At 34.9% G+C, this 25,458-nt stretch overlaps 1 protein-coding gene across 7 annotated transcripts in view; it reads right to left on the minus strand.

Annotated features, from left to right (window-relative positions):
* The window catches only part of C2CD6 (C2 calcium dependent domain containing 6), a 160,229-nt gene that overhangs the window by 105,757 nt on the left and 29,014 nt on the right, over positions 1-25,458 (minus strand). For 5 of the 7 annotated variants that reach the window (XM_042949719.1, XM_042949722.1, XM_042949723.1 and 2 more), the window contains exons 2-4: positions 11,237-11,323; positions 8,257-8,308; positions 6,714-6,859 (exon numbers count right to left, since the gene is read on the minus strand). In XM_042949719.1, the coding sequence (XP_042805653.1) occupies positions 6,714-6,859; positions 8,257-8,308; positions 11,237-11,323 (285 nt within the window). Of the gene's footprint in view, positions 1-6,713; positions 6,860-8,256; positions 8,309-11,236; positions 11,324-12,555; positions 12,639-25,458 lie in introns of those variants that run through there. The other 2 variants (XM_042949721.1, XM_042949720.1) reach the window with 2 other exon arrangements.

Here is a 25,458-nt window from a genome sequence, read left to right on the forward strand (position 1 = left end):
AGCTATTAGATTCCACACATAAGTGAAATCATACAATACTTGTCTTTCTCTGTCTCATTTCACTTAGCATAATGCCCTCTAGGTCCATCCATATTGTTACAACTGGCAGGATCTCCTTTTATGGATGGATAATATTCCTGTGTGTGTGTGTGTGTGTGTGTGTGTGTGTGTGTGTGTGTGTATCAAATTTTTTAAGCCATTCACCCATGGACAATTAGATTGTTTCCATGTCTTGATTACTATAAATAATGCTGCAATGAACATGGAGGTGCAGATGTCTTTTTGAGATAGTGATGTTGTTTTCTTTGGATATATACCCAGAAGTGGCATTGCTCGATCATATCGTAATTCTATTTTTAATTTTTGAGGAACCTCCATATTGTTTTCCATAGTGGCTACACCAATTTACATTCCTGCCAACAGTGCACAGGGATTCCCTCTTCTCCACATTCTTTGTGCTACTCTTATCATATATTCTTCTTCTACATATGCTACAAATTTTACCATTCATCATTATTATTTTGTTTTAAACAATTAGTAGTCTTTCAGAGAACGATTTTTTTAATTAAAATGTTTCCTTTATTAAATTGTTGGCTTTCTGGAAAAAAAAATTTTAATTCAATAAGTATTTGTTAAATGTTAATGAATTCTAGGCACCAGAGATATAATAGAGCATAGTAAGGTAAAGCCCTTGAGCATGGGGAGCCTGCAGGCTACTGAGAAAGGAGGTCAACACATAAATGGAAGGGTTACACTGTGACCATCATTATCTGTAATAGAGCACCACTGTAGGACCTACTGTAGAGCAATCGTCAACAAAGTCTTCTCTGAGAAAGAGAATACCAAGATCTTAAGAATTTGTAAATTATGAGATATTTTAATTCAGGACCAGAATGAATATACAACATTCATAGGTAATTTACTGTGAAATCATGTGATTATGTCTTGATAGAAAATTTTAATTATTCACTAGCAGTTCTCAATGGTTTTTTTTTTTTTTTTACATTTTATTTTATTTTGAGGGAGAGAGCAAGTGGGGGAGGGGCAGAGAGAGCGGGGAGAGAGACAATCCCAAGCAGGCTCTACACTGCCAATGCAGAAGCCGATGTAGGGCTTGATCTCACAAACTGTGAGATCATGACCTGAGCTGAAATCAAGCTGGATGCTTAATCAACTGAGTCAACCTGGTGCCCTATTCAATGGTTTATAGAGGTATTCAATACATATTACATTATGATATGCAAATTTGTTTACTGATGGAATTTTGAAGAACCAAAAATGTATTTAGCCCTTACGTAAAAATTCAAAATTTGGAAAACATTTTAAAAAGTCTTTTCTTTTTTAATAGTCTTTTATTTTTACCCATATAGTCACCATTACCAGTGCTCTTCATTCCTTCCTATGCATCTGGGCTTCTATCTAGGATCATTTCTCTCCAACTTGAAGCTTCCTTTGAGGTTTATTATAATTCAGGTCTTTCAGATACATATTCTCTTAGCTTTTGTCTTTCACCATCTTTTTAAAGAATATTTTCACTGGATTTAGAAATTTAGGTTCATTTTTTTTTTTTTTTTTTTTCAGCACTGGAAAGATGGCATTCCTTTATCTCCTGAACTCCATTGTTTCTGATAAGAAGTCTGTTGTTACTCTTATGGTTGTTCATCTAAACATGCTGTGTTCTTCCCCTCTGGCTACCTTTAAGATTTGCTCTTTATTTTTGGGTTTTGGCAGTTTTATTATGATATACTTAGGTATGATCATTTTTGTACTTCTTTTTCTTGAGCTTCACTGAATTTCTTGAATCTACTGATTGATGTCTTCCATTATTTCTAGAAAATGTTTAGCAGAGAAAAACCTAAAATACTAAATACTCTAATAAATATCTTCCTTCTGGGATGTAACTGAACATCTGTAAATTGAGTGATACGGCCCACTGGTCTCTTCTGGGTTTTTTTAGTCTTTTTTCTCTCTGAACTACAATTTGAATGATTTCTACTAACTTATCTTTCAATTCACAGATCCTTTCTTCTGCTCTGTCCAGAATGTTTCAAATGAATTCATTTCAATATTGTATTTTTCAGATCTAGAATTATATTTGGTTTTTAGATTTTCCATTTTCTTCAAATTTCCCATTGTGATCATCCATTTGGTCCTCCTTTCCCAGTTTGACACATTTATGATAGTTGCTATCAAGTTCTTGTCTCCTAATTCAAACATTTAGGTCACCTGTGGGTTTACCTCTATTGTTGGTTTTATTTCCTCATGAGCAGCATCTTTTTATTGTATAATGGCTATGCAGTAGAGACTCTGGGTTTTTATATCTTCCCTTACTAAGTTTTGACTTTTTTTTTCTGGAAGGCAGTTAATTGCTGGCAGATCATCTTGATTCTATGACAGCTTGGTTCGATGATGGGCCTATCTCAGCCTTTGTCCATGGTACCGGGGTTTTAATCCTTACTTTTCAGACATGATCCTTATTCCTAACACTTGGACTTTCTGTGATCTCAGATTAATACTGGTAATGTTCAACAAAATCTCTCCACGTTAGCTGCATAAAACTCCAATAACTCTGAATTTGTGATTTCTGAAATCTCTATTCAGCTCTCAGTTCCCCAGCATCTATTCTCTGTAATTCCTCCTAGAAACTCCCTTTGCATATGCACACCATAGGATCCAACCAAGGACCTGAATGGAATAACTATACAGATTTCTGGGGCTCCTTGTCTGCTCTCCATCCTCTCCAGTGCCCCACCTTACAAATTCCAGCCACCTTAGCAGCCCCAAATTCTCATCTGTTTCCTCTCTCAGCCTCTGCTTCCTCCACCAAGCAATATCACTCACTCTTTGGTTTCACTTCCCTTTTTTTTTAAATTTTTTAAATGTATTTTTTGAAGGAGAGAGAGAGAATAAGCACATGAGCAGGGGAGGGGCAGAGAGAAGGGGAGACACAGAATCCAAGGCAGGCTCCAGACTCTGAGCTGTCAGCACAGAGGACGACATAGAGCTCAAACTAAGGAGCCATGAGATCATGACCTGAGCCGAAGTCAGCCACTTAACCCACTAAACCACCCAAGTACCCCTGGGTTTCAGTTTCTTATGCCAGATTCACTGCCAGACAGAAAGCTGTTGTAAATGTGGAGCTCACTTCTTCTGCTTCCCTCCTCTTAAGGATTACAGCCCTCCGATTTCCCTTGTTAAATGTCAGAAAATAGTTCTTTCATATAAGTTACTCAATTTTATAGCTGTTTAGAGCAGAAGAGTACATCTGATATCAGTTACTCCAGCATGGCCAAGTCAGAAATTCACTAGTATTTATTCTTTAACATGAGTTTTAACATCACTTACTCAATAGCTTTTTAGATTAAAGCCTTAGAAAAAGCCTAAAAAAGCCTAAAAACTAGATTAAAGCCACTTACTAGTCCTTTTGTTGTTATTGTTGTTGTTTTTTCTATTTTTAACTAGATCTATTTTGTAAGCTTTAGCAAATTCAAGCCCTAAAGTAGAAAATGTATTCTTTTATTTTATCCCAGTTATGTGATACATAGTTTCAAAGTCAAATAGTTCTACAATGGTTGAAACAAATAAGAACTTTGTTTTCCTCCCATGTTTAATCTTTTTTTTTTTCTCTATTTTATGATGTTTTGACATCTTAAAAAGCTTGCTGGCCAGAGACAGATGTTCTCTCCCTGGGCTAACCAATTCCTAGAGATAGAAAAGGGGTTAGCTAGATAGAAGACTATCTTTCATATGCAAACCAATCCCAAAATTTAGCCCTAAACTACTCATCTAACTCTCACAGGGAGGCAATATTTCCCCTGCCCTAAATCGTCCCAGGCCCAGGTACCAAGCAACTAAAGACTACCCCTACAGCCAAACGCCTATGGGAATTATTCATGCTAGCCAATCCTAAATTTTTAACCCTCTCCTGCATTGCTTTCTCAAATAAATCCCAATGGAGGTTTTAGCCTTCACTCTCTCCTCACTTCTGTGTTCTGTCTCCTGACCACCTTGATACTTCCCCTGTGGCCCTATGTAGTGTATCCCTTTGTTCCCTTCTCTCACTGGCATTAGTCTCTCCATTCCATGTTGTCATTCAGTCATATCTCTATAAAGTAAATCCTGGGTTTAATTTTAGAATACTACCCTATCCACCCCCTAAAAGCCTCAAAAGCCACCTTTCAAGCTTTTAAAGGGATATCTCTGGTTTTCGTCATGAAATAATGTTTCAAAGTAACATGCTTATATTAAGTGATTTTTTTGTAGTTTTAGATACTATCAATTAATTGCTTATTGTGGAGGAAAAATATTAGCTCAACACCCTCCCCGACAGATTTTACATTCTCTTCCCTTCATTCCTCCAATATATTATAGATCATACTTTTTGTTAGACTAATACGTAGTGTTTATTGTGTATATGTAACTATTTTTCAGGGTTTAACAATATAATTACAATGATTATATTTCCTTTTCTCTATCACTTCTTAATTTTCTTAGAGTTAATATGTGTTTTGCTTTTTTTATCTTCATTCCCTTGTGCAGTTTTCTATGTAGTTATTACTAAGTCGTTCCCAAACTTTCTATTAGAATTCCATTAAAATTCTTCTCTTAATATCCTCAAACTAACAGCTCCTATTAAAATAAAGAAAAAGATTTTCGGGACACCTGGGTGGCTCAGTTGGTTAAGCATCAGACTTCAGCTCAGGTTATGATCTCATGGTTAGTGGGTTCAAGCCCCATGTTGGGCTCTGTGCTGACAGTTCAGAGCCTGGAGGCTGCTTTGGATTCTGTGTCTCCCTCTCTCTCTCTGCCCCTTCCTTGCTTGTGCTCTCTTTCTCTCTCTCTCAAAAATAAACATTAAAAAAAAAACTTTAAATAAATAAAAAGATTTTGATTATGCTTATAAAGATAAGCACCCTATTAATTTGTATTATTTTTCCAGTGCTAATTTCAACTTTTATTTAAGTGGACATACATCCACAAAATTCTTGAAAAATTGGCAAGCTCAGGAAAACTATTTTGCAAAGTAAAAGAAATAGCATAGGTTACCTTTAACAAAACTATGCCTGTTTTGTGTGTGTTTTGTTTTGTTTTGAGAGAGAGAGAGAACACAAGTGGGGGAGGGGGCAGAGGCAGAGAGAGAGAATCTTAACAGGCTCCACGCTCAGTATGGAGCTGGATGTGGGGCTTGATCCCACAACCCTGGGATCATGACCTGAGCTAAAATCAAGAATGGGATGCTCAACTGACTGAGCCACCCGGGTACCCCATGGTTTTTTTTTTTTTGTTTTTTTTTTTTTGTAAACTATGCTTAAAGAACTATCTTCAATACTCAAGACTTAAGCAAAATAAAATTCTGAAGATTAAAACTAAAGGTTAAAAAATATACAGCATGGAGGAAATGTTCTAAGATTTCACTAAAATTTAACCGATGTCATAAAACTTTTAGGACTAACAACTAATCAATGAATCCCACATCTGAATGAAACAGTGCTGCTTGTTTTAAAGAAAACTTTGAGATACATTTAAGATTCTAAGAAGCTTTTTAAAAAAATATATTGATTTTGAGAGAGGGGGAGGGGCAAAGACGGGGAGGGGAAGAGAAAGAGAGGAAAGAGAAAATCCCACTCTGATAGCGCAGAGCCCAATGCCAGACTCAATTTCACCAAAGGTGAGATCATGACCTGAGCTGAAATTAAGGCTCGTGATGCTTAACTGACTGAGCCACCCAGGTGCCCCTAAGATTCTAAGAAGCTTAACTGTAAAAAGAAGCAAATTCTTAGCATAGCAAGCTCTGGTGTGAGAGGAAGTTTAATAAAGTGAAGTCTGAAGCCAGACTGACTCCATTCCCAGCTCCACTATTTACTAGTTCTAGGACCTTAAGAAAGTTCTTTTACCTAACAGTACCTGTTTCCTCATCTGTAAAATGAGGATGATAATAAGAGTATATATACTTTGAGGGGTTGTTATAAAGACTAAATAAGTTAATCCATGCAAAAACAATTAGGGTTTACATAAGAAGAAAGGAGAGAGGGAAATTAAAAAAAAAAAAAGGTACTCTCTGAACATTTGCATCCTCTCAAAATTCATATGTTGAAGTCTTCTCCCCAGTGTGATGGTATTTATAGGTGGGGTGTCGGGGAGGCAATTAGGTCATAAGGGTGGAGCCCTCATGAATTGGATTAGTGCCCTTCTAAGAGACATAAAAATCTCTCTGTTCCCTCTGCCATGTCACTATATAATGAGAAGATGGCCATCAGGGAATCAGAAAGCAGGCTCTCATCAGACACCAGATCTGCCAGCACCCTCATCTTGAACTTCCCAGCCTCCAGAAAGGTGAGAAATGAATGACTGTTGTTTAGGCCACCATATCTATGGTAATTTGTTATTTCAGCCCAAGCTAAGACCTGGTAGAAGAGGGTAGATGAGAGGCGAAGAGCAAGACAGACAAAAATGCACGTGTGATAAACACTCAGAACCGCAGACAGTTAAGATCTTAGGGAAGAAGACCTCAAGATTATGAATTTTCCAGTAAGTTGTTTCTTTAAAAAACACCAATATAGCCCATGGTATATAAACAGAATACTGTAAAATATCCAATAAAAGGACACTGCATTTGCTTCTTTCTCATCCCCTAAAAAAAGAACATAATTAGTGTAAATTATTTGAAGCTGTAAAAAGGCAATTTTATATCTAGAAGAGAACTTTAACATTACCTGTATGGAAAAATACTTTATGTCATCAAACTTAATTATAGTGTTCTTCTCATCACTTTGGGGTAGCAAGCTACACATTTTTGTACATTTTACGATGTTGTTTATAGAGATGCGAATGAACAAATTACTGTAATATTGTAAACCAACTGAAAATACACAGATATTTAGGAAGCAAATTTTATTGTAACGGTACAATAACACATTATATAATTAATTCATTAAACAATTCAGATGAAACCTAAGAATTAAGCAAATAAATAGGATAATTGTAGAGCATATTAAACAATTTTAAAATTCTTTAAAAATAGTATTTCTGCCCATCAATAGTAGGTACAAATAGGAAGATTGCTTACTCTTTAGTCACTTCTAATATTTTCTAATATTTCTAATATACTAGTCATTTATATTTCTATCCTCACATTTCCATTATAATTTTTTGCAAATGTTTCTATATGTTATTAAGGTGATTAAATATTTGAAATATATAGTTAAAAACTTCTCTAAGCATAATTATGTAGAAATTCAAAAATTCAGAAAAGTCACTTGAGAGTAATTTATTTTTAACATTAAGACAACAAAATTTAAAGCAGTTTTCTATTCTCTCATTCATTTCACTATATACTTATTAAAACTATACAATATTTTTATTTTTCATAGCACTCCATGAATTAAAACAATTTTGTTTTTATGATTTAATTAATTTTATTTTAAAATCTCTTTGTATAGAATTCTCTTCAATAACTTTTACATAAAAGACAAACACCAACTCTTCATAACAAGACTGGTTTTATGTGATGATAAATCTAATAATGAGAAATCCATTTAAGTAAAGGCACCAAGATCAATTAAATCCTTTAAACAATGTTTAAACAGCACAATTATTCCTTAGAAATAATTAGTATTATCATCTAAGATATATAATTCTCCTTTAACTTATATGGTGATTGAGGTGGATTACAGATAGCTGAAAAGCTTTTTTGTCACTTTGCACATCAAAAAGTGGAGATTATTTTCCTCTACTCTTCAGTCTGGCCCTGTGACTACTTTAAAATGCAGTGGACATGACCAGGGCTGAGTCTAGGACAGAGTAAGAGAGGCATCAGTCAGGGTCCAAAATTTAAGGGGACACCAAAAACTTTAGTAATCAAAATAATATATTAAGGTAATATTTTTAAAAAATCAAAATTAATGCAGAAAAAAACATATGATGAAAAGACAAGCCCTTGGGACTCCATGGAAAGAGAGAAAGGTCTAGCCATTTCAGCTTTCCAGCTAAGTTCAGTCTTCCAGGAATCTTCACTAAAGCACCAAACATGTAAATGAGCCATTTTAGATATTCCAGCCCTTCTGAACTGCCAGATGACTGCAGCACCTGCTGTGTAATGTGAAGCAGAATTGCCACCTAGTGAATGCACATAGTGATTGATAATAAAATAGTTAATGTTTTAAGCCACTAAGTCTTGGAGTGTTTTGTAATGTAGCAATATTTAACTGAAACAGATGCATGATCATGCTATGTTTCTTAAATCAAAAGAAAGGATACTCTTAGGCGTGAAATGTCTGCAGTTCTTTACATGAATAGCGAGGCAGCCAACCTAAAAACAATCAAAATAAAAACATAGCACATGAGTTTTTAAAAGTTAACTTTTTTCCATTTTACTCTAAACCAAACCATATATATTTTTAAAAGCTCCTCTTTGCTAGTTTTTCTTAAAAAAAAATATTGTTTCTCATTAGAAATATCTATTTAATGGAAAACACCAGAAAACAGAAATACAGAAGAAATATAGGCAGGATTTATGCAAAGTAAAACTAAAATGAACACAAAGAAGAAAAAAAAAGAGGATCATTACTAACTTAAATCCAACCATCACTCTTCGAATCATTGTTATTTTATATTAGGTGAAAACTGACAAAATGTAGCATCTTGCATATAATAAGAAGAAATATGCCTTGCTTCAGATAAGCTTTTTTATCTAGTATCCTAAAACCACTTTATTCATCCAACAATCATTCATCCACTATACTGTGCCAAGGGCTCTGAAACATTCATTTTCTCTTGTACAAGTTGTTTCTAAATGTTAAAGAAAATTCTAACTTGTGTTTAAGCATGAAACCAAATATAAAATGAATACATGAATTTTTGAATACTGTTATGTATTATTAGCTGAATACATTTATCCATGGTTGGTCTTAAAAACCAAGTAAAAACAACTGCAATAGTATATTAAACACTGTGAAACAAAATATATGGCCCAATGGTATTTTTAAATGTATATAAGTAATTTTAAAGATTCAGATTGGCTTTAAAACAATACAGAAAAAAAATGAGCATTCAATATTTAATTAGAAGACTACAGTATGTGAATGATGAAATCCTGAGAAGATAATACTGTGGTCTACTTCTTAAGGAAACATAGATATGAAATGTTATTTTAAAGGGAAAATTCAAAGTTTTCCAATGCAAAGGGGTATAATGCGTATTACACAATCTAGGTGGGATTTTAAATGGTACTTCCATAGGTGATCCCACGAATTTTTTTTCTTAAAATTTTTAATGTTTATTTATTTAGAAGGGAGAGAGAGACAGAGTGTGAGCAGGGGAGGGGCAGAGAGAGAGGGAGATACAGAATCGGAAGAAGGCTCCAGGCTCCATGCTGTTAGCAAAGAGTGCAATGCGGGGCTCAAACTCACGAACTGTGAGATCATGAAGTTGAAGTTGGATGCTTAACCAACTGAACCACCCTGGTGCCCCAAACTGTTTTTATTTCTTAAAACTGGAGTTATACATTAGGTAGGTAAAACAGGCAAGTATAGCTACAATTCTAGATTGTATAATTCTACGCTTTAACATTCTGCCATAAGTCATTGCTTGCCTGCCAAGTGTTTCAACATGAAGCCATGAACAACTACCCTAACTTTCTTTATATTTCAATAGTTCTTCATACTTTTACATAACAGAACCATAAAAAAGAAAAAATTCTATTCAAGTACAGAAAAATATTTAACAGGCAAAAATATAATAATGCCCATTGACAGGCTATGGGTAACATATGTTGCCACAGATTTTGAGATCCATCTGTGGGTCAAAGCACTAACCATGTCAACACTTTCACCCAACCTCCCAACACACATTAGAATAGTAAAGCAACAAGAAGGGTGTTCACTAAAGCACTTTATGTGCCCAATTTTAAGATAGCTTTTTCACCATTTTTTCTGAAAAAGGGATCTATCAGAATGAGGAATAGAGTGTTTTGATATAATTATCATTGCAGACACATGTACAAACCTTGCCAAATACCTCAGAATGAGTCACAGAAGTTTCAAAAAGAAAGTGATGTGACAAATCCTACACTGAGAGGAGCTATCACATGCCAAACATCTGTCAGATATTTCCAACTGACTTTTAAGAGAAGTTTATTAATGTCTAGCAATATGTAATTCAAATAAGGCAAATACAAACTACAAAGTTAGGAAGTGTGAATGAAATCAAAATACCAGTTCAAAAGAAATGCAGAAGTCCTATTCAAGAGTATGGATTACGGAAGTGACTATGTCAACAATAATGGACATGCTTACAGCCCAAAGGCATTTCAAAGAGTCTTTTTCTAAGTTTAGATTTGGACAGTGAAGGCTTATACTCCAACTTTCATTGTGATGTAGGAAAGTGCTATATAATTACATGGATAAATGCTCATTTTGTAAAAGAAAAAGAAAAAAGTATATATTAATACAGTCTTACTTTTTCTCCCCAAAAAACGTGGTGTTAAATTCATCATATATTTTTAATAAAAAAAATGTACAGTATATGATAGGATCTAGAGAAGAGAGATTAGAGAAACTCTCACTTCATACCCATTAACTATTCTAATGATGTTCACAAATAAAGACAGCTGTAAAAGAATTCCACATTTGCTAGTTCTAAATATACATAGATCCTCATGTCCTATACTCCATAGCACCCAAACGAAAAAACAGATTTTTCTACTTCTCAGCATAGACATTAGATCCTACCTGTGTGTTTGTGTGTATATGTATAATTCATGAGCGTGTTTCCCTTTTGTTCCTGGGACTTACTATTTTGGGGATAAGGGAGAGGTGTGGAGTCAATTTTCAAATTGTAGCTCAAAGGCTCCTAAATCTGACAATATAATCACTTGACAAGCACAATAAAAATACTGATTCTTAGGCCCCATTCTCAGATTCCAAGTTAGCAGATTTTAAGAGGGGGCCAAGAATCAATGTTTTGAATAAGTATCCTAGGTGACTCTGATGTACCTAGAGTTTGGGAATTCAGTTTTTGAATTAGAAAACATTTTTTTGCCTGTGAATCAAGATGTTTTCCCTAATTTCAGTGATTAGAATGCTTTTCTAACTCAATGAAAAAATGAAAAATTTACAAATATGTTATCAGAAATATTTTCTACATATACTTTTTGAGAATCAAATAATAAATGTTAACTAGTCTTCACATAAAATAAGAAATAATTTGTACAGGTTTACTAAGGATTAGTCACACATACCACATCCCCAAATGGTACCAAAGTTGGAACTTGAGGTGTTACTTCCAGTTCTTCACTTTCAGACCCTCTAAGAGTTTTTCTCAGCATCTACAATGTAAATAAATTAATATAAGACTTTAGGAGGCAAACAAAAACTAGATAAAAGTTTACTTCAACAAATATTTTGAGTATCTAGTATTTATCAGGTATTAGTCTAGGCAGTAGAATATAACTAGAAAACTCATCCCTACCCTCAATAAGTTTATCAATAAATTAACAGAGAAGCAAAACGTAAACAATTAAATATAAGATCATTAAAGGAGTCATGAGAGAGGAAAGAAGTGTATGATACCATGAATAATGAACTCTCCTTGCTAACTAAAACTGACCATCATTACCACATCTTAGTCTCAATCTGACATGGACTTGAGACCATATCCCACAGAGGACAGTGATCGTGCTTGCAAGTAAGTTATCCCAATATTCACCCAGTTCATCAGCCACTGAAGGAATTGGAATTTAATCCTTTGGAATAGTAGGTACATAGGAATGGAGCAGTGGGCAAATGGCTTTGGTTCTTAGTTGTGTGATTTCCTCCAGAGTAATTTCACTAACTGATATTTGTGGGTTGAATTTAACTTTGTTCTTAAGGGCTCTGGTCACTACACATGATGGTTAGCTTTTAAAATTTTCAAGACATTTTAGTATAGATTTTAAAAGAGAAAGAGCATTAAAGTGAATGGAGGGGAAAGGCAAAGGAACTAGGGAAAAACCTACTAAAAACCTAACCTGAAAGGAGAATTGTATTTATCCCCAACTTTTGCTAACTTGAATCAGTATGGCCTTACTTATAAACATTAACTTCCCAGGAGTCTGTTGGTATGTGTCTTTTTAAGAATTGTTCTGTTTTGATGTATATAATAAATCCCTAGTTATGTTGAAATTTTTGCTTCAAAGTAAATAACAAACACTTTGGTTGTACTGAAAAAACTTGTTGTATATGTCCTAGATCATTTTGCTATCATTGCCATTGCTGCATCTGACTGGTTTAATGGACTTTATATATATGATTTTTATGTATTTGTATAATTTGTAGTTTAAGATAACTGAGTGACAACCACTATGTTGTAACAAAACTATCAAACTGTGGTACATTACATGTGTATTTAATGTGGACTCGCAACTTTCTATGGACCCTCTTATTATGGAAGTCTACTTTGAATGTGGTTTTTAATAAATACAAAATAATTGGGGAGGGGGAGTAATTCCTTTAGAATACTGATTCTCAATTTATCCTTAATTATGTGGCAAAAATATTGCCTTGCCTCTCAGATCACTACCTCTTTACTTTTCCTTCCTCATCTGAGCAGAGTTGTCTTCAGTGACAGCAACACAAGCAAAACAATTCTTTGCCAAAATTCCATCAGAATCTTGAGTAAAAGTTCTGAAGACTAGTCTCATAAGGCCTACTTATACCACCTAGAATTTTTCCTGAACCTGCAGAGAATTTTTATTTCAGTTAATTCCACTATGCCTTCCACTATGAAAGGCCCCTTATTCAAAGCCCCTTGAATAAAAGTCTCTCGCAATACCTCTGTACATTCACTCACATTGTTCTCTGTATTTCATCCCCAGTGACTTTTTTGACTACTCTCCTCTGTTCTAGTTTTCTTTGAAAATCCACCAGCCTACACACTTACCTTTTCCCCTATATATTTCTACTTCCTAGCCCTAATGGAAACCTTAATTAATGTCCTTACGTTAATTAACATTTACTAATGTGCTGGCATAACTATATGCCTGGCACTGTGCTGATTCTCCTTTGAAGTGTTCTTGCCTTTAATAAGTTCAGCCTGGAGTTTAAGAGAGATGAGTGAAGAAAACAATTATTGCTTCTCTATAAGAAAAACAATTGCTGGGGGCGCCTGGGTGGCTCAGTTGGTTGAGCATCCGACTTCAGCTCAGGTCACGATCTCGCGGTCCGTGAGTTCGAGCCCCGCGTTGGGCTCTGTGCTGATAGCTCAGAGCCTGGACCCTGTTTCCAATTCTGTGTCTCCCTCTCTCTCTGCCCTTCCCCCGCTCATGCTCTCGCTCTCTCTCTCTCTCGCTCTCTCTCTCTCTCTCTGTCAAAAATAAACAAACATTTTAAAAAATTTAAAAAAAAACAACATAGATGCCTTCCATTTCTTAAAAAAAAAAAGAAGAAAAACAATTGCTGAAAAAACAGAATTTTATCTTTATTTTTTCTTTATTGAACCCAGATCTCCTACATGGGAAAAAGAATAACTTAATTTGATTGCTCAGACCTCCCATTCATTGTGCAAACTACAAGTGCCTGGAATTATTAACTCTATAAAATATTTAAGTCCTCTTTTCCCCACCCAAGCTCAGGAGCAATGACTCTCTTTCACCCTCTGTGGTTCTGTTCCCATGAAACAATGACATTCACAGCAGAGCCCAGGGATTATCCCCTAGAGTATGGAAAAAAAATATTAGAATTTAACAATTTTCTTTAACCATAAAGTAAGCATATATAACTGACTATAAGCAGTAGACAAATATTCTGAGGCAAAGTGTGAGTTTGATGTTCAGAGAGGCGCATATCATTGCCTTCATGAGTTCTGGATATTTCATTTGCCAGTTAAGTGTATTGACCAATTCACACTACCTTAAGTAACATATTGTGTGCTTTACAAATAGACAAGAGCTGATCATAAAAAATTTCATGGCAAAATATTTTTAAAAGTTGGCAAACATAAAGACTTACCATGTACTTTGGTTTTCCAAAAAGACAAATGTTCCATATAAACTTTTTTGTAATGACAAAGATTTATCAGCAGTATGTAAACTAGCAAATGTTTTAAAATATGTATTTCTTAATCTGTCTTTTCAGAGTAGGATAGTTACATTTTAATGAGTATCAAAATAACTATCTTTTTGAAATGAACTAATGTGGAGAATATTTTGAAAACTATTGGAAATATTTTCATCTAATGTAATTTTGTGTGTGTGCAAATGTGCTATGATCCCTACAAGCTCAAGGTATCACACTTTAAAAACTTAGAAACAATTTCCTCGTTTGTTTAAAAAATCTCACAAAGGAAGGGTTTGAGCAGATTAGACGATTTTTCCTTCTAAATATAAAAAAGAATGGAATGCCTTCCAATTAGTTTGCCAGAACTAATTACTCAGAAAAGATAACATTTTACTGATAAAATCTGGACTAAAAACTTCGCATAATAGAATAAAAATGAAAAATGAGAATGTGGGGGTGCCTGGCTGGCTCAGTCAGAAGAGCATGCAGCTCTTGATCTTGGGGTTGTGAGTTCAAGCCCCACACTGGGTGTAGAGATTGCTTAAATAAATAAATATTTAAAAAGAAAAAGAAAAAGGAGTAATGTGGTTTACTAATAAGCACAACCAAGATGCACCTCTTCCACTTGAAATTTCGAATCTTTGAAAGTATCTTTTTCAAATATAATAGCATTAAAAACGATATACTGATATAAATTTGCCTTAGCACCAGACCTTCAAATCACTACATCACAAATACTAGATCACGCTTTTCAAAATAGTAATGCTTATTGAATTCTGTACCACTAATAATAAAATGGAAATCATTTTTAGAAATATTGGCTATCACTTTTAATTTTTTGTATATTGTAGATTTTACATAGTAAATTACAGCACATTTATGTAATATATAAATAAATATGCAAACACTGGTGACAGATGTTCACATGTTTTTTACTGATAAGATTGTATATACTGATACAGAGTCACATGTAAATGCCCATAATTTGTCTCACTTTCCTAAATCTGACTTCAGGGGGCTTTAAGCTGCCAGTTTCTATGCATATTTCAACTAGGCACAGTCTGCTAAGAATGAAACAGGTTCACCTTCTCCATTTCATACATGCTGCCTTCAATTTGAGATGGAGGTAGGAGTTCCATTAAGTTTCCCATTTAGACTCATTAGAGAAAGCCTTAGATAAAGCTGATACTTAGTTCTTCATTTGATTGTCCACTTTTTAGCAAATACTAATGGCCACAACCCTGGAGCAGAAGAGGAGCAAGAGGTAAGATTCCAGTACCAAGCCCCATACAGGATGCCTAAGAAGTATATCAGGGTACCACCTAAGAAGTATATCAGGGTACCTGGGTGGCTCAGTCAGTTAAGTGTCCGACTCTTGACCTCAGCTCAGGTCTTGATCTCAGGGTCATGAGTTCAAGTCCCACATTGGGTTCTGTGCTGGGAACCTTCTTAAATAAAGCCTACTTAAAAAAAGAAGAAGAAGAAGTATCTCATAAACACCTGGCAAACAAGGGGAGTGGGGAGAAAGAGTGTTAGGGAAAGAAGTGATGATATGTCAAGTGGGTCGCAAGAGGAAAATAGTTAAGAACTACAAGGAGAGAAGCCTAGACAGAATAAGTAAGTGTAAAAGCATAAAGAAGCAAGACATAGTTTTATTACTTTATTATATTGTATTTGTATAACATACATAGGTATATTATACTGAGATACATATACTTACGTACAATAATATACATATTTACATATAAACATATAAATACTGTTATGCTTATGTATTACTTATATATTTATATGTTCTATGTAAATATTGCATCACAATATATATATACAGTTGGTCATCAAACAACATAAATTTGAACTGCATGGGTTCATTTATACATGATTTTTTTCAATATACAATTGAATATTCAATATACAATATTCAATATACAATACTATATGAATGTATATATGAATGAATATTCATTCATATACACATGAATGTATATTCATTCTATATGAATGAATATGTATATATGAATATACAATATTCAATATACAATACTATATTTTCATTTTCTTATGATTTTTCTTGACATTTTCCTTTCTCTAGCTTATTTTATTGTAAGAATATAGTACACAATACATATTAGCATGCAAAATATGTGTTAATCAACTGTTTATATTATCAGTAAAGCTTCCAGTCAACAGTAGACATTAGTAGTAAATTTTGGGGGAATCAAAAGTTATACATGGATTTTTCAACTGCATGAGGATCAGTATCCCTGACCCCCATACTGTTCAAGAGTCAACTCAAAATAATTCATCTCTTCAAACTGAACTATAGTTTCAATGCAACCAAAATCAAAGTCCTAATAAGTTTTCCTAAAGAAATTGATGAACTTTCCCAAAAACTAAAATGGAAATGGAAAGACCAAGAATAGCCAAAACTATCTTGAAGAAAAACAAAATGAAGTATTTAAAAATTAAAGAATTAAGGACATTATTTCTTAATGTCTGAAGGCATTAGCAAAAATATAGATAAATGCACCAAAGAAACTGATTAGAGTCTAGAAACAGACCCACACATGGGTATTTCATTTGTGACAAAGTTGGTACTGCAGAATAGGGGAGAAAAAACAGTCTAAGGTAGGTCAAGTATTAATCACCATGAAAAAAATACAGAAAGAAAGAATACAAGAATAAAAGGAAGGAGGTGAGAGAGAGAGAGAAAAGAAAAGAAAACCTGACTTGTATCTCACACCACACACAAAAAAATCAGTTACAGGTGAACTGTTGATCTCAATGTCAAAGGAAAAACAATTACAAGATAATACAAGAGAATATTTTCATGCAGCTGAGGAAGAAGCTCTTCAAAACAATGCAAAGAGCAATAACCATAAAGAAAAAAGTTTGATACATTAAACTACACTAAATTTAATAACTTTTGCTTATCAAAAGATGTCATACATAAGATATTTGGGAGAAAATATTTGCAACATGTATAGTATAACTGACAAAGAGCCTGTAACTAGAATATATATACAAACTTATAGAAATTAGTTAAGAAAAAGGCAAACAATCCAAGAGAAAAATAAGTATTTCACAAAAGACTTTATATGATGGCTAATAAACATTTGGAAGGGAACTCACCCTCATTAGTCATCAGGGGAAAAAAGTTAACACCACAAAGAGATACCATTAACACATTTCTTGGATGGTTAAAAATAAAGAGACTGACAATATCAGGTGGCAAGGATGTGGAGTAACTAGAATTCTTATACAGAATATAAATTGGTCTATCTTCTTTGAAAACCTGTTTGGTATTATGTGCTGAAGTTGAGCATATATATAATTATGATCCAGAAATTCCGCTACTAGATATGTCTTCAACAGCATACCTCTACTTCTTTCTTACAAAGACATTTGTGATTACATTTGTGATTACATATGTGATTACAAATTACATTTACGGCCCAACTCAATCCAAGATAATCTCTCCATCTCAAAATCCTAATCATTGCATCTGCAAAGTTCCTTGCCATATAAGGCAATATAAACTATTACAACCATAAATAATTTTATACTAACAAATTACACAATTTAGATGAAATGGAAAAATTCCTAGAAAGACACAAATTACCAAAACTGATCCAAGAAGAAGAAAGAATAACTGAAAATACCTATAACAAGAAATTGAATTTGTAATTAAAACTCTTCCTAAAAAGAAAAACCCAGGCCCATATTGTTTCACTGGTGAATTCTACCAAATACTTAAAAGAAGAAATTATAACGATCTTTCACAAACTCTTTCAGGAAAAAAAAAAGTGGGAGGAGGAGGTAGAGGAAGGAAACTTCCCAAGATATTCTATGAGGTCAGTTTTATGTTCATACCAAAGACAGACAGACATCACAAGATGAGAAAACAACAGATTACCATTCCTCATGAATACAGAGGCAAAAATACTCAACAAAATATGAGGAAACCATATCCAGCAACAGACAAAAAAGGACCATGTGCTATGACAGAGTGGGATTTTCCCATCTGAAAATCAATTAATGTAATAAGCCATATTAATAAATAGTCCAATCAAGAAAAATCACACGATCATTTCAAAAGATGCAGAAAATGTATTTGACAAAATCTAAAATGGATTTTTGTTTTTTGAGAGAGAGAAAGCTGGGGAGAGGGGCAGAGGTTGGGAGAATCTTAAGCAGGCTGCACGCTCAACACAGAGCCTGATGCGGGGCTCGATCCCAAGACCCTGGGATCATGACCTGAGTAAAAATCAATTTGGGTACTCAACCGACTAAGCCACCCAGGCGCCCCTAAAATGCATTCTTAATAAAAACTCTGAACAAACTAGGAATAGAAAGGAACTTACCTAACAACACACTTCGATGGTGAAAGACTAAGTGCTTTCCCCCTAAGATTGGTAAGGCAAATGTTCACTCTCACTACTTTTAATCAACATTGGACTGTAGGTTATATCCAATGCAGTCCAACAAGAAAACGAAATAAAAAGTATCCACATTTAAAAGAAAGTGGTAAAACTAGTCTTTATGTGCAGGCATTAAAATCCTGTACACTAAAACTAATAAACAAGCTCAATGGAGTATCAGGATACAAGAACAAAATACAAAAATATCTTTTGTAGAGTGTCTGACTGGCTCAGTAGGTTGGGCATCTGACTCTTGATTTCAACTCAGGTCATGATCCCAGGGGTGTGGAATTGAGCCCTGTTTTTTATAAAAAGATAAAAACGTAAAAATTTTTTTAAAATCTTTTGCATTTCTGTATAACAGTAATGAAAATAATTATATATGAAATAGCATCAAAATAAAAAATACTTAGGAATAAATTTAATAGAAGGAATGTAGTAATATTAACAGAAGAAACAATAAACAGAAGAAATATTAAGACTTGTACACTAAAAACTGCAAAACATTTCTGAATGAAATTAAAGAAGATCTAAATTCATGATAAATATTTCATATTCATGGATGGAAAGATTCAATACTGTTAATATATCCATTCTCAAAGTAATCTAGAGTCAAAAAATAAACCAACCACTAACTTAATCAAGAAAAGAGGATAAAACACAATTAAGAGGTTCTGGTCCATGATGGTGACCTATAGGAAGAAAACCTTGAAAAACTCACTTCCTCCACAGAACACACAAAATTACACCTATTAATAGAACAATTCCTCTTGAAGAAAATCTGAGGGCTGACTGAACAGCTTCTGAAAACCAAAGACAGAGAGAAGAGCAGGAAAACAGCAAGAGAAACAGAGCCACGGTAACAAAGGGGAAGTCCAAACCCCAGGATACTGCAAATGGCAGTAGGAAGGGATAATACTGAGGAACCTGGGACAGATTCCTGTTCTTAGGCACAGAAAAAAAGCTGCAGTTTAAAAGAGCAACTAGTATATAAAAGACAACAAAGCCTAGACCACAGCAGTGTCCAGACATGATAATGGGTAGGTCTAGTTGTCACAGCAAACTTGTGATCTCAGCAAGCCCTTGGTCCACAAGACCACTCTAGCCCCAATTGCACTGGGGCACAGCAAAACAAAACAAAACAAAACAAAACAAAACAAAACAAAACAAAACAAAACAAAAACAAAACAGGATTTAAAAGAGCCAAGGAGCTCTCTCCCCCTCCACCTTAAAAGCCCACAACAAAGAAGGGTCTGGACACCATAACCAGTGGATCCTGATGCCATAACTGGCATTCCCACTTGTCACAGTGAGCTTGTGACCTCAGCAAGGCAAGGATCTGAAAGCCCACCTGAGCCCTGATTGTACTGGGGCATGGTGGCGGAGGGGGGGTGGGGGAAGCTATGGTTGAAAAGGACCAAGGGGCTGTGGGGATGATCTCTTCCTCTCCCCCTTAAAATCCCAGATGGATAGAAAATTAGGTAGGTTGTATATTTGGGACCTTTCTTGCTTCTTGAGATAGGCCTTAATTGCAATGTATTTTCCTCTTAGGACTGCCTTTGCTGCATCTCAAGAGGATTGGACTGCCATGTTTTCCTTTTCATTTGCCTCCATGTATTTTTAAATTTCTTCTTTAATTTCCTGGTTAACCCATTCATTCTTTAGTAGGATGTTCTTTAACCTCCACGTATTTGAGGGCCTTCCAAATTTTTTCTTGTGGTTGATTTCAAGTTTCATACCATTGCAATCCGAAAATATGCATGGTTATGATCTCAATATTTTTGTACCTGTTGAGGGGTATGACCCAACATGTGATCTATTCTGGAGCCTGTTCTATGCGCACTCGAGAAGAATGTGTATTCTGCTGCTTTAGGTTAAAATGTTCTGAATGTATCTGTTAAGTCAATCTGGTCCAATGTGTCATTCAGAGCCATTGTTTGCTTGTTGATTTTCTGCTTAGATGATCTGTCCATTGTTGTAAGTGGAGTATTAAAATCTCCCACAATTATGGTATTATCAATAAGTTTGCTTATGTTTGTGATTAATTGATTTATATATTTAGGTTCTTTCAGGGGACATAAATATTTACAATTGTTAGCTCTTCTTCATGGATAGACCCCTTAATTCTGATACAGTGATCTTCTTCATCTCTTATAGTCTTTGTTTTAAAATCTAGCTTGTCTGATATAAGCATGGTTCCTCTGGCTTTCTTCTAATGTCCATTAGCATGATAGGTGGTTTTGCATCCCCTCACTTTCAATCTTCAGGTGTCCTCAGGTCTAAAATTAGTCTCTTATAAGCAACATATAGATGGATCTTGTTTTAAAGGAGCTAGAAAAGGAGCAGCAAATAAAGCCAAAGCCAGGAGAAGAAGGGATATAATAAAGATAAGAGCAGAAATAAATGAAATAAAATCCAAAAGAAGAAAAAAAAAGAACAGACCAGTGAAACTAAGAGCTGGTTTTTGAAAGAAAAAAAACAATATTCCTGGGATGCAGGACTGGTTCATTATTCACAAATCAATGTGATACACCACATTAATAAAAGAGAGGATAAGAACCATATGATCCTATCAACATTTGATAAAACCCTAGCCATACTTCTCAAAAAGAAAGGGGACCCAAATAGGTAAAATCATGAATGAAAGAGGAGAGATCACAACCAACACCACAGAAATATAAACAATTATTATAGAATACTATTAAAAATTATATACCAACAAACTGGACGATCTGGAAGAAATGGACAAATTCTTAGACACTCACACACTACCAAAACTCAAACAGGAAGAAATAAATAATTTGAACAGGCCCATAACCAGCAAAGAAATTGAATTAGTTTATCAAAAATCTCCCAATAAGAGTCCTGGGCCAGATAGCTTCCCAGGGGAATTCTTTTTCTCTTTTTAAATATATGAAATTTATTGTCAAATTGGTTTCCATACAACACCCAGTGCTCATCCCAAAAGATGCCCTCTTCAATACCCATCACCCACCGACCCCTCCCTCCCACCCCCCATCAGCCCTCAGTTTGTTCTCAGTTTTTAAGAGTCTCTTATGCTTTGGCTCTCTCCCACTCTAACCTCTCTTTTTATTTTTTTTCCTTCCCCTCTCCAATGGGTTCCTGTTAAGTTTCTCAGGATCCACATAAGAGTGAAAACATATGGTATCTGTCTTTCTCTGTATGGCTTATTTCACTCAGCATAACACTCTCCAGTTCCATCCACATTGCTACAAAGGGCCATATTTCATTCTTTCTCATTACCACGTAGTACTCCATTGTGTATATAAACCACAATTTCTTTATCCATTCATCAGTTGAATTCTATCAGACATTTAAAGCAGAGTTAATATTTATTCTCCTCAAACTGTTCCAAAAAATAGAAATGTAAGAAAAGCTTCCAATCTCATTCTGTGAAGCCAGCATTACCTTGATTCCAAAACCAGACAAATACCCCACTAAAAAGGAGAACTACAGGCCAATATCCCTGATGAAACTGGAGGCAAAAATTCTCAACAAGATACTAGCAATTCAAATTCAACAGTACATTAAAAGAATTATTCACCATGATCAAGTGGGATTTATTCCTGGGCTGCAGGACTGGTTCAATACTCACAAATCAATGTGATATACCACATTACTAAAAGAAAGGATAAGAACCATATAATCCTTTCAACAGATGCAGGAAAAGCATTTAACAAAATACAGCATTGTTTTTTGATAAAAACCCTCAAGAAAGTAGGAATAGAAGGAACATATACGAAAGGCCCATAGCTAAAAACTGAGAGCTTTCCCCCTGAGATCAGGAGCACACAAGGGCATCCAATCTCACCACTGCTGTTCAACAAAGTACTGGATGTCCTAGCCTAAGCAATCAGACAATAAAAAGAAATAAAAGGCATCCAAACTGGCAAGGAAGAAGTCAAGCTTTCACTCTTTGCAGATGACATGATACTCTATGGAAAACCCACAAGACTCCACCAAAAACTGCTAGAGTTGATACAGGAATTCAACAAAGTCGCAGCATATAATATCAATGTACAGAAATAGGTTGCATTTCTATACACCAATAATGAAGGGGCAAAAAGAGATATCAAGAAACTGATCCCATTTACAATTGCATCAAAAACCATTAGATACCGGGGCGCCTGGGTGGCTCAGTCGGTTAAGCGTCCGACTTCGGCTCAGGTCATGACCTCACAGTTCGTGAGTTCGAGCCCCGCATCGGGCTCTGTGCTGACAGCTCAGAGCCTGGAGCCTGCTTCACATTCTGTGTCTCCCTCTCTCTCTGCCCCTTCCCTGCTCATGCTCTGTCTCGCTCTGTCTCAAAAATAAATAAACATTAAAAAAAATTTAAAAAAAGAACATTAGATACTTAGGAATAAACCTAAGCAAAGAGGTAAAAGATCTGTATGCTGAAAACTATAAAAAGCTTATGAAAGAAATTGAAAACACAAAGGAAAAAACATTCCGTGCACATAGTTTGAAAACACAAAGGAAAAAACATTCCGTGCACATAGTTCGGAAGAACAAGTATTGTTAAAATATCTCTGCTACCCAAAGCAATCTACACATTCAATGCAATCCCTATAAAATAACACCAGCATTCTTCACAGAGCTAGAACAATTCTAAAATTTTTATGGAAACACAAGATCCCAAATAGTCAAAATAATGTTGAAAAAGAAAAGCAAACCTTGAGGCATCACAACCCCAGACTTTAAGCTGTATTACAAAGCTGTAATCATTAAGACAGTATGGTACTGGCACAAAAACAGACACATAAATCAATGGTATACAGAACCCAGAAATGGACCCACAAATATATGGCCAATTAATCTTCAACAAATCAAGAAAGAGTACCCAATGGAAAAAAGATAGTCGCTTCAGCAAATGGTGCTGGGAGAACTGGACAGTGACATGAAGAATGAAACTAGACCACTTTCTTGCAACATATGCCCAAATAAATTAAACATGGATCAAAGACCTTAATGTGAGACAGGAAACTATCAAAATCCTACAGGAGAAAACAGGCAGTGATAACTTTGACCTTGGCTGCAGCAACTTCTTACTTGACATGTCTCTGGAGGCAAGAGAAATAAAAGCAAAAATGAACTATTGGGACCTTATCATGATAAAAAGCTTCTAAGCAGCAAAGGAAACAATCAACCAAACTAAAAGGCAACTGACGGAATGGGATAAGATACTTGCAAATGACATATGGAATAAAATGTTAGTATCCAAAATCTATAAAGAACTTACCAAACTCAACACCCAAAAAACAAATAATCCAGTGAAGAAATGGGCAGAAGACATGAATAGACATTTTTCCAAAGAAGACATCCAGATGGCAAACAGACACATGAAAAGATGCTCAACATCACTCACCATCAGGGAAATACAAATCAAAACCACAATGAGATCCACCTTACACCTGTCAGAGTGGCTAAAATTAGCAACTCAGGAGTTTCCATAGATGTTGGTGAGGATATGGAGAAAGGGGAACACTTTTGCACTGTTGGTGGGAATGCAAACTGGCACAGCCACTCTGGAAAACAGTGTGGATGTTCCTCAAAAAATTAAAAATAGAATTACCCTATAACCTAGCAATTGCACTACTAGATATTTATCCAAATGATACAAAAATGTTGATTCAAAGGGGCACATGCACCCCAATGTTTATAGCAATGCTATCAACAACAGCCAAATTATGGAAAGAGCCCAAATGTCCGTCAACTGATGAATGGGTAAAGAAGATGAGGTATATAAATACAATGGAATACTACTTGGCAATGAAAAATAATGAAATCTTGCCTTTTGCAACAATGTGGATGGAACTAAAGGGTATTATGCTAAATGAAATAAGTGAGTCAGAGAAAGACAGATATCATATGATTCCACATTCAAATCTGGAATTTGAGAAACTCAACAGATGAACATAGGGGAAGGGAAGAAAAAATAAGATAAAGAGAGGGGGCAAACCATAAGAGACTCTTAAATACAACTGAGGTTGCCCAAGGAGGAGAGGTGGGTGAGGGGATGGGTTAAATGAGTGATGGCACTCATTATCGTAGGTAATGCCCACATTATTAAGGGCACTTTTCAGGATGAGCACTGGGTGTCCTATGTAAGAGATGAATCACTGGGTTCTACCCTTGAAGCAAAGACTACACTGTATGTTAACTCACTTGAATTAAAAAAAAAAAAAAAAAAAGCCCAGACCAGAACAGGGTCTGGCTCACAATGAGCTCAAGACCTCAGTGAACCCAGAGTCTGTAAGACCACACCAGCCTCTATGGAGCTGGGGCACAGAAAATAAGCTACATATATAAATTTTATTTAAATTATTATTTTTTAAAAATTTAAAATTTTTAAAATTAGTCTTATTTTTATTTTTGTTCTTTTTGGGTTTTTTCTTTTATTTCTTTTATTTTTTCCTTCTTTTTGTAAAAAGCCACAGTTTCAAACAGTAAGTAGCATATATTGCCATACCTCCAGCCAGCCAGCAACCATCACCAAGCACACACAGTCAACATAGGGGACACCATATACAAAACTACTCCTTCAAGTTTAGGCGAAGTAGTCTTTCTGCCTAATCCATATAAACAAGATAGTCAAGCAAAATGGAGATACAGAAAAAATATGTTACAAAAGAAAGAACAGGAAAAAACTTAAGAAAAAATAAATAAATGAAACAGAGATAAGCAATATGCCTGATAAAGAATTTAAAGTAATGACTGTAAACACACTCATTGGGCTGGAACAAAGAGGGAAGAACTCAGTGAGACTGTCAACATAGAGATAGAAAATATTAAAAAGAACCAATCAGAGTTGAAGAATACAATAACTAAATAAAAAACACACTAGAGAGAATCAACAATAGATCATAAAATGCAAAAGAAGCATCAGTGATCTAGACAAAAAGGTAATGGAAAACACGCAAGATGAACAGCAAAAAGAAAAAACAACTTTAATAAAAATGAAGATAGATTAAGAGATCTCTTGGACA

The sequence above is a fragment of the Panthera leo genome, chromosome C1 (genome assembly GCF_018350215.1).
Source record: "Panthera leo isolate Ple1 chromosome C1, P.leo_Ple1_pat1.1, whole genome shotgun sequence".
Taxonomy (NCBI): domain Eukaryota; kingdom Metazoa; phylum Chordata; class Mammalia; order Carnivora; family Felidae; genus Panthera; species Panthera leo.